Raw genomic sequence first — 10,804 nt, 5'->3', positions numbered from 1 at the left:
CTTTATTAGAAAAGGGACAGGCCGGTACAGGACACTTGCATAGGCACAAGCGGGCAGAAGAGCTGCCTGGAAGGGGGCAGGTTGCTGACAGGCCTGCATGGTTGCAGGTGGGAGGCCTTGAGGACAGGGGTCTTCGCTGAGGGAGGTCAGTGCAGAGGAGGCCAGGCCTGGTACAGGTCAGAGGCAGGCAGGAGGCTGCTGCCCTGCGGAGCGAGAGGCGGTGGAAAGAAAGAGCACTCCTGCATAGGCAGAAGAGTGCTGAGGGCTAGTGCAAAGGCTGCCCTGATATAGGAGCTTCTTCTTGGGAGGGGCTCACTCCCTGTGAGCCTGGGTCACCTGTTGACTTTGAATAAACTAGTAGAATCTGAAAGGGACAGGAGATTCCTCCAGGGGCTCAATCTCCATATCTTTACCTTTGGTTCTGTACTGCAGATGTCCCTGCAGCAGTCTGATTGATACCTGCTTGGGTCTTTTGCTTGGTTGGTGCCTAAGGATCTTAGTTTCTTCTGCTGGGTTACTGGCTATGCTAATCCCTTCTACCCCCAACTCCTTGTGTGAGTCAGGCTTGTGATGCCTCCTTTGGATTTTCTGTTCTTTCCTCCATCAAAATCACTACAGTCCCATTTCTGATACCTCGTCACCAGGTTTTCACAGCATTTCCCAACTCTCAGGACTATAGCCCCATCTCTGGAAACACTAATTGGCAGTGAGTAACAAAGATTCAAATTAGCAGGAGCTGAAGGAAGACAGACATCTGTTCTTCTATGCAAGCATCCAAAGGTTGAAAACCCAGGGCTGATGGGAGGCCGTACTCTGTGTAAAAAAAGGCTGGGGACCTTGCGAGCACCGACCCTTTCTCACAAGGTCACTCTGCCATCCAAGATGGCTGCCCTCTCTACTCTAGGCCTGCATTCCACCCAGTAGGAAGCAAGAAGAGTAAACAATCCTATTGGCTAACGTGTAGTCACATGGCCGCTCAGTTGTGTTTATTCTGGGGGGTAGGGGGTGCGGTCAGATGTCCAGCTAAGCTGAACGCAGTCATCTAGATTCCAGTACTCTGAGGAAACGAAATGTGGATCTTGGGGAACTGGCTCCTTCTGTTACCAGAGTAACTTCTGGCCTGAAATGCAGTCACTTTGTTACAGGGCAGTGAGAGGGGCACCCCTGAATCCCCAAAACCAGCTGCTCTAAATAGGTTCTACCATCTGCCTCATCAAGATAAAAATATAAGACCTCTAATGGAAAGGAACTTTAATACAATTGCGTGCAATAAGGAAAAGACAAAGAATATAGTTTCTGAATCAAACACCCAAAGTTACCCATCCCTTCGTGGGTGAAAGTCCACCTAAAAGGGATTGGCCCAAAGCAGGTCCTGAAAGCTGCAAAAGTTTAAAGCAACTTCCAGTGGGATCCATAGAAAAGTGTCAGAAATGGCCAGACAGTTCTGGGAGGAAGGGAGCAAAATCAAAATGAAGATAAACGCTGCCATAGTCAGCCTTCCCACGGGTCTCTCACCCACGTCTGTTCCAACCATTCCAGGGCCAAGAAGAAGCAAGCGCAGTTTCTGCTCGTGTGTCTCTGCTCCCTGTGCCTCCCTCAGGTCTCCCTCTGGCCTCTATCCTGCTGCCTTCCTCTTCAGTCTCCTCTCTAGATTCTTCTCTTTCCTGCTTAGCTTTACCCTCTTTTGGGGTGGGGCAGGGAACCAGGAACTTCCCCCTTTCCTGGGACCACCCTGTTAAAACTTCTCATAGTATTTTCCCAAACTTTAATAATTATTTCTTGAATGTTCTTCAGGGATGGGTTTATAAAGGCCATTGGTCCTGCTGATGTTATACAAAGACAGTTTTCTGAAGAAACGTTTGAAGAAAGAATTGACTGTTCTGGGAAATGCATCTTGCCAGGTATTACCTTTTTTCCAGTAAAATCATGAAATGTAAAATTTTAAAGAGAGAGTAACTGCTTGTTTTAAATTAGGTCTCATAGTAACATTAAATATAATAGTAGCTACCATGTATTGGTCCTAAAAGTCAGACTGTTTTGCAAATGGGCTTTCTTGTTGGATTTTTATACTTGCTCTGTAAGGGAAGGATCATTATTGTGGATTTCAGGTAACACAACTGAAGTTCGTGGGTGAAATATCCAAGACAGTGTAGAATCTTATCTGAGTTTTGGGCAATAGAATCAGTTTATTAACATCTCATACATTGTTGATTTTGTATGGCTTCATACCATTATCTGAAAGAAGTTCTCCGCAAACAAAGAGGCTGGGCGATATATTTAAATGTGTGCTGTGTATCTCTGACAGAACTTCCACCTTTGGCTCTTAAATCAGGGCAAAACCCTGTGTAAAAGAGTGGAATACAGCAGAAAGCTGCATTCAGAAAGCAACCTAAAGAGAGACTCTGGATTTCAGCCAATCAGAATCAAGCGCGAGCCATTTACTCCATGAGGCATTTTAAATAGTCCCACTTTATTGACTTGTACCTGGATAAGCAAAAGTTCCAGGTGATGGCTTTAAATTTCTCTTTTGTTAAAATAGTTTTCTTGAAGGAAGATTCCTATTTATGATTTCATATTTTTTTCTTCTCAAATTTGAATTAGGCATTATAATATTCTGTTTTTACACTCACATTATTCCTTGGAGTGGAGGGGGTAAGAGGATGCACCAGAGACAGAGCGGGGAGCAGAACAGGCGGATCTATGAAGCACACTGCTGAGGGGAGCAGGGGGCGGGTCAGGAGAGGTCTGCCACACCATGTGGGTCACCTCTGGGTCGGGGGATAGAACTTGCATTGAAGCAGCTGCAGCTAAGCTTCATAATTACCTGTTGAGCCACCAGGGAGGGCCTTATTTCTTTTTTTAATTTGAAAATGATTTGCTTTCTTGATTACAGGTTTGGTGGATGCACACACACATCCAGTGTGGGCTGGTGATAGAGTTCATGAGTTTGCAATGAAGGTAACTGCAATAAATGTTAACACATACGAATAAAGCACATGTGTATACAAGTATTTTCGTAAGGAGTTGATAACCTATCAGGCTTTCCAGTACATTTCTTTTTAGTGGATATGTTCACTGGTCTGAACTATAGAAAATAAATATAATATAAGTAAGTATTTTATAACTGTCCCAGATCTTCATACAACATGTAGAGCTGGCAATCCTTTCAAGTAGAATGTTGCATTCATGTCACAATACATTTGTCCAAATAATTTTTTACAATTGATTAAAAACATTAATTGTAGAATCCTCCTTTTAAAACACCCGAAGGGGATCTTAAACACAAACAAAAACCTCTAAAATGCAAACAATGATATAAACCAATGTTATCTTAATAAAAAAAAGTCAAGAAAACAGCTGAGTTACCTTGCTTGGCGATTTTTCTCAGCCCCTCCCCCTCCCCCTCCCATCTCTGGCCGCCTTGGAAGGGTGTCCAGGAAACAGTTTGAAAATCATCATTCACTGGGGCCGAACTTGGAGAAATATTTCACTAATCAAGTAGATAAATAAGTCTTGTATTCTCTTCTGTCTCAGAAAAAAAATGAGACTTTTGAGGAAACCTGCTAGGCTATTGAGGCATAAATTAAGCACCATGAATCTACAAATCCCTGGTGGCAGTCATTTTCACGATGCTTGTTTTTGAATAAATTTTAGAGCAGTTTTGGTTTCACAGCAATTTGAGGGGGGAGATAGACTCCCCAGATAGCTGTGCTCCCACACACCTTTAGCCTGGCCCCGTATCGAAATCACACGTAATGCATTAAATATAACTATACATTTTATACCAATATACCTGTTCTAAGTGGTGAATCTATACTGACTCAGCAATATCAGAGTCCCAGTTTATGTTAAAATTCACTCTTGGTGTTGTTTATTGTGTGCTTCTGGGCAAATGTATTATGACATGAATCCAACTTTATAGTATCGTACAAAATGGTTTCATAGCCCTAAAATTCCGAGTTCTGCCTATTCATCTCCTTCTCTCCCCCCAACCCCTGGCAACCATTGATCTTTTTTGCTGTCTTCTATGTCTTTGTCTTTCTATAACTTCTCCAACTTTTTACTTGGAATCATAGAGTATATTGCCTTTTCATATTAACTTCTTCCACATAATAATACGTACTTCAGTTTCTTCCATGACTTTTCCTTGGTTTGTTTTGAAAAACATACATTCTAACAACTAAATTGGATTGGTTCAGGAAAAAAAGCAAAAACAAAAACACCAACAACCTTCTTTAGATATTGCATGCCTTCCCCCACAAACTAGAGTTATTTTTTCAGGCTTCTTTATTAAATCACAGAATTAAATCTCCAAAAGCATCCTTGGAGATGTGCTGTCCAGTCCTCTCAAGCCCTTTCATTATGGGAAACAGCAAGCTCCGCAGAGCAGAGGGGGCTGGCTGATCTCATGGCCCAGGTGACAGAACCCACCTGAAGAGGGGCCAGGGCGGCTACTTGTCTTGCACCTCTTTGCTCCTGCCCAGAGCGACAGAGCAGTGGGACCCCAGAGACAGGCTCTTTCAGTGACAAAGCCCCAGGCCCAAATTCTAGTGGCCAAACACGGAGGCATGGAGAGTCCCCTTGGGATCCTGAGTGGCCAAATAATGCAGTGGGGGTCCCGAATTGCAGATGCTTGGCTTTCTCCTAGAAAGCCTAAAGAAGCTGAGGCATATAGGGAGGCAGAGACAGCATTGGTGGGGGTGGAGACGGGGGAGGGCGGCACACTCAGTCATGAAAAGACTGAAATACTCTGTACCAGCTAGTACAGTGCTGCTGCTCTAGGCCCCGAGTAATCCCCAGCGGATCTCCCATTTCTGCCACCCCAGTCCCTTCCTGGGCACGCCCCATCCCCTCAGCTCCCCTCTTAACCCCAGCAGCCTCCCTGCCTCCAGGGTGGTTTCAGCATCCTTTGTGATCATTTTGAATATGGGCGAGCCCTGGGCGGGTCTGTGCCTCCCGCGGGGGCCCGCCCGAGCGTGCGTGGTGTGTTCAGTTGGCAGGAGCCACGTACATGGATATTCACCAGGCTGGCGGCGGGATCAACTTCACCGTGGAGCGCACCCGCCAGGCCTCGGAGGAGGAGCTGTTTAGCTCCTTCCAGCAGCGGCTTCAGTGCATGGTGCGGGCGGGGACCACGCTGGTGGAGTGCAAGAGCGGATACGGCCTCAACCTGGAGACCGAGCTCAAGATGCTGCGTGTGATTGAGCGCGCCCGGCGAGAGCTGGACGTGGGCATCTCCGCCACTTACTGCGGGGCTCACTCGGTGCCAAAGTAATCTCAACCTCCGGTTTAACTTTGGATAGTGAGACCCAGTAGGGGTGGTGGGGCGCCCAGGAGGGGTGTCACCTGATCTTTGTCCAAGATTTTTGACATTATCTGCCCATGCTCATCTCATCTTCTATCCTTAGAGGAAAAACAGCCACTGAAGCTGCTGATGACATAGTCAACAATCACCTGCCCAAGCTGCAGGAACTGGGCAGAAGCGGGAAAATACACGTTGATAACATAGATGTGTTCTGTGAGAAAGGCGTCTTTGATCTGGATTCCACCAGGAGGATTCTTCGAAGTGGAAAAGATATAGGATTACAAATTAATTTTCATGGAGATGAACTCCACCCGATGAAGGCAGCTGAGGTATGGTTGGCCTTTTGCCTTTTGTTGACACTGTGCTATGGAAAACTTAGTTTGTCAGAGGAAGAAGCAGATTTCTGAAAAGACAGTGGGGCAATTCTTTTTTGAAAGATGCACAGATTGGGTTGCTTGATCTTAGAAATTGCTGGCCTGTTTTAAAAACATTTTTTTTTCTGAACAGTTAACTTAATGCTCAACTGTTAATGCATGTAGAATAAGAAGTCACTGTGATCTCTTTTGCTGAAATCCCACTGCCCATTTTGGTTGGCTCTGAATGCTGTACTAGCAGAATCTACTAGGATCTTTCTGTGGCAGAATCCAGGTGAATTTTAGTGGAATACAGCATTCATAGACACAAAGCTCAGTGTCTTGCCCAGATTCATCTATTCACGATTTCAGTAAATATTTGAGTGCCTGCTATGTATCAGGAACTGTTCTAGGCACTGAAAATTCAGCAGTGAACTAAATAGACCAAAATCCCTCCAGAGATACAAGTCTCGACATCTTTCCTCTAAAGCCTGGAACTGGGTCACTCTGTTGGTGCAAGGGATTAATTATGAAGCTGTCCGCAGCCTCTATAATGTGAGTTCTATTCTGGTCGGGGAGCTGACCCACATGGCGCAGCAGACCTCTCCTTTCTCACTCACTGCTCCCCTCAGCAGTGTATTTCAGTCAATCTGCCTGTTCTGTTCCCCTGTACTCTGTCTCTGGTGAATCTTCAACTCCCTTCCCCCCGCACACCTCTGGCCTACACCCCATCACCTGTATGTACAAATAAATAAAATAAATCTTAAAACAAAAAACCTAACATCTCTATTTAAAAAATTAAAAAAGAAATAAGTAAGCAACTGTCCATGGAGCATACCCATGGGGCATAAATATAGACATAGATATCACACATTTCTCAACTACATGTGCTACTTGATTTCTTAATAGTTCTTCCAACTCTTGTTCCGAGTGTCCTGTCCCAGCAAATGACTCTACCACCCATTTATTGTCTAGTCAACAACCTGGATGTCCTTTTGACTCCCCTTCCCCATCACCTAGCACATTTTCACCAACCAGCCAGTCCTCCCAGTTCTCTCCTGAATTACCTCTACATCTACTTTTCTTCACCCCAATGTCTAACTCACACTACTGTCAGTTCTCTCTGGCATTCCTGTAATAACTGTTCTGGCCTCCACTTTAATCCCTCCCTTAATCCACTCCCTCAGTCCATCTATTCCTTCCTCTCCATTGCTTTAAACCACTTATGACCGTTAATGTAGGACAAATTCCAGACTCCATTTGCCAGGCTTACCAGGATCTTGCCCATGCTTCCTCGTATTCCCCCTCTTTCCTCCTCTCCTATCCCCTCCACCTTACACCACTGCTACCCTCGCTACCATGACCCAGGCTCAAACTCATTTTAACACACCTGAGCCCCTTTGTCTCCTTTCCTGCTAATACAAACACTTTCCTTTGTCTGGCTAACTCTGGTCCTTCCTGTGTTTCCTCTTAGTGACTGCTTCTCTGGAGCTCCTAAAACCCCCAGAGTAGGTACACTCCTTCCCTGTACTCAACCCATGGTGTTTGAGTTACCTCTGTGAGCCTGCTGGACTATACACATACTCTGAGGACTGTACCATGTCTTACATGCCCTATTCCTGAAGCTAACACAGCGCCTGGCATAGGAAGCCTTTAGAAAGTAAATATTTATTGAAAGGATGTGAACTGGGTGGTCAACAAGATACTTTTGGTCATAGAGAGTGATCGGTGAATTAAATCAATAGAGGTCAATACCCAGGATGAGCAAATCAAGTTGGAAAAGGGTGATTCCAAGGTCAGAAAGACACCCCCACAGGGAAGCACAGTTTGCACTGTGACGCAGTGGGCTCCCCCAGGATCCCAATTCAAACTGCTCTCAAGCCTGAGCGAGCTGCTGATGAGGGCAGGTCTGACCTGCCTGAAGGGGCATTGTAGCCTCCCGGTGCTGCTTATTCATGTCAGCCCTTAATCTGCTCTCATTTCCCTGGTGAGCTTAACACATCTGTCTGTGAGCCTAGAGTACCTGTGTGCATGTGAAAAAATTTGTCAAGGTAAGGTGAGACCCACATTAGTGCCTGTTTCCATTATTACCTCCTTGGTTTTCTGGGAACAATCCATCCCAAGCATTTTATCTGGAGAGAATTCATGCTCACATAGAGATTCTCCAATTATACATATAATTCCACATTCTGAAAGTTTACTTTCTTAACTTACAGGTGTTCAGTGAGTGCAACAGTATTTCAAGATACCTTTTATTATTCTGTTTTTACGATGTTCTGCTAATTTGATTTTATTGCCAACATCATTCAACATTTTGGTTTGGTTTTTTTTTTTTTTAAGTTACATTTTTTAAAGATTTTTTAAAAGATTTATTTATGTATTTATGCACACAGAACTGGAGTGCAGGCCAGAGATGTAGGGCTGGTGAGAGGGTTCACCAGAAACAGTGGAGAGCAGAACAAACAGATGACAAAGTACAGTGCTGAGGGGAGCAGTGGTTGAGACAGGAGAGGCCTGCTGCACCACGAGGTCACCTCCAGGGCTGAGGATCGAACTAGCACTGACGCAGCTGTGGCTAGTTCTCAGTGCTGTGCTGTAACACATTGCACCACCAGGGAGGGCCCCAACATTTTATTTTATTCATAAGATTTATTCTAAACAAATGTCTGAAGAATCTCAGAGAGATTGTGTTGTAAAATATCTTTGCGGGCCTTTCCTGGTGGCAATAGGTTAAAGCTCAGCAGCACTCTGAAGCTATCCACAGCCACTGCAGCATGAGTTCGATCCCCAGCCAGGGAGCTGACCCACATGGCACAGCAGACCTCTACTGTCTTGCCCACTGCTCCCCTCAGCAGTGTACTTCAATCTGCACATTGGTGAATCCTCCTCACCCCGTTGCACCTCTGACCAGTACCCCAATTCTTGTCTGCATAAACAAATCTTTGGGGAAAAAATAGCTTTTGAAATCACATACTAGCTAATTTACAAATGAAAGCCCCTTATATTCCTTACCCATCACCCCTCAGCATGTGCCTATAGAGGCAGCTGAGAAGAAATCTACTTAATGGAGTATTGTTGGTTTTTCAGGAAAACTATTTTGTGGTGCTTTCTTGATGGATAACCATTGGTTAGAACTTTCTCTCTGTGTCCATTTTGCTTAGCTGGGGGCTGAATTGGGAGCCCGGGCAATCAGTCACCTGGAGGAAGTGAGTGATGAGGGCATCGCTGCCATGGCAACGGCCAGGTGCTCCGCTGTCCTCCTGCCCACCACTGCCTACATGCTGAGGTGAGGTCATCCCCACCCCACACAAGAGCTCCAGGTACAAGCTGTGAAGAACCCAGACTTCCACGATACCACGATGCCCTTATAAATCCCTTAAAATGCAGATCAAGAAAACTTAGCTGATAGAAGAGGCCTATTGTGGGCTGATGTTCACAGACAAATTTCCCTGAGAAAGGACCTTAGACCAAACTGCCTCAGAGTGGTGGGGCTTTTGAGGAGGGTGGTGCTCTCGCTTTTCTTAGTTGTTGGCATTTTCCGATTAAAAAAAAAATCTGTGTGCATTATTTTTATAATTAGAAGATTGAGAAATAGGCTTCATAATTTAGAAAAATGCAGAGGAGATTAGAGATAGTTTACAGCAATTTCCCAGAGAAATCAGGTGGCGCTCAGAAGAGGTGGAGAGATATCTGTCACACCCGCAGGCTCAGTGGGATAGCTCCCCAAATGTCTGAGCCCCAAATTGCAGGCATGGCGAGGTTTTATAGTTTCTGTGAGGAAGCCGGTCACCCCATCCATCCAATAGATTTTTTTATTGTTTGGGAAGGGAGTCAAGGTAGCCAAAGCTACTGCCATAGGCAAGGAGCACACCACAGAGACTTTCTGCTCCAGAAGGCAGCAAGCTCCCAGCAGCAGGGCTGTCCACTTGGCGCTTCAGTATAAGCAGAATCTGAATGATGTGTTTGTTGTCTAAGAGGGTGTGAGCGGGCACTGTCCCTGTATATCGCCACTCTCAGAAATGCTGGGTTTGGAAGGACAGAGGAGACGTCTGTTTTGTACAAGCTCCTTGAAATGTTGCTGTGGGCCCTCTGTGGAGCAAACCTGCGCCAGCTTTAGACTGCCATTGCTCTGAGTCTGCCGCGTGAGACCCAGTTTTCTGATGCTTCTGTCGCGCCATTTCCATGGCAGCCCGGGGGTCTGGGAGCTCAGCCTCCACGGCACAGTTTGTTCTCTTAGGAGGAGGTGCTTTCTGTGTGGTCGGGATATGTGGCTGTCAGGGGGGTGACCCTGAAGTTATGCGTTAGGCCAGTAGTGCTGACCATGGGGGTGAATTTGCACCAGAGGTGGCATTTGACAATGCCTGGAGACATTTTTGGTTCTCACACTAGGGGGTGCAATTGGCACCTGGTGGGGGGAGGTCAGAGATGCTGCTTGTGTTTATGTGTGTGTGTATTTAAATTTTTTTACTGAGGTAACATTGGCTTACAGCACTGTATATGATCTCCGGGAGGTTCATGCCTCTCGGTCACCACACCACTCCGAACACCAAAGCATCCATAGTCCTTTTATGTGGACAATTGGGCTCAGCCTCTCTTTCCTCCCTCCCCCCCATCTCTCCCTCCCTCTAGTAACATCCATTCTGCAGATTTATTTCTAGGTCTTGCTTTTTCAGAGATCCTACAATGCAGAGAACAGAGCCACACACCACAAATTATTCAGCCCCAAATACGAAGTGGGCCAGTGTTGAGAAAGAGCCGTAGGGGTTGAAGAGTCGGGTTTCAAGTAACTTAGAAAAGAGAAGCTAGGGGTATTCAGTGCTTTCCTCAAGTGTATTACGATTTTACATACACAAGAGCAATATTACATATTTCTGTCGTTGCTTTTTTCTTAATGAGTAGGTATAATGTCAGTGGATATGATCTACTACTTTTCTTGCAAATCTCAATAGTCGTCAGTTGAAGTTATCAACCAGTATTTAATCTGGTCAATTTTCTACCACCCAAAGAATACCCCCCTCCAAACAAAGGAATATTTTTCCTTTTCTTTCTGGCTTATTTCGCTGAACATGATCCCTTCCAGCTCCATCCATGTTGCTGCAAAAGGCATGTGTTTATCTTTTTTGGTTGCTGAGTACTATTCCATTGT

At 45.4% G+C, this 10,804-nt stretch overlaps 1 protein-coding gene across 1 annotated transcript in view; it reads left to right on the top strand.

The window, feature by feature from the left end:
• Positions 1–10,804, top strand: part of AMDHD1 (amidohydrolase domain containing 1) — an 18,162-nt gene that overhangs the window by 2,063 nt on the left and 5,295 nt on the right. Inside the window, exons 2-6 of the mRNA XM_004675795.2 lie at positions 1,795–1,901; positions 2,894–2,958; positions 4,994–5,271; positions 5,409–5,634; positions 8,820–8,944. Coding sequence (XP_004675852.1) covers positions 1,795–1,901; positions 2,894–2,958; positions 4,994–5,271; positions 5,409–5,634; positions 8,820–8,944 — 801 coding nt within the window. The remainder of the gene's footprint in view (positions 1–1,794; positions 1,902–2,893; positions 2,959–4,993; positions 5,272–5,408; positions 5,635–8,819; positions 8,945–10,804) is intronic.

This window comes from Condylura cristata, unplaced genomic scaffold, assembly GCF_000260355.1.
Source record: "Condylura cristata isolate star-nosed mole 26May11 unplaced genomic scaffold, ConCri1.0 scaffold00004, whole genome shotgun sequence".
In the NCBI taxonomy this organism is placed as follows: Eukaryota; Metazoa; Chordata; class Mammalia; order Eulipotyphla; family Talpidae; genus Condylura; species Condylura cristata.
Note: the sequence above shows the minus strand (reverse complement) of the source record. Positions and strands in the feature narration are given on the sequence as shown.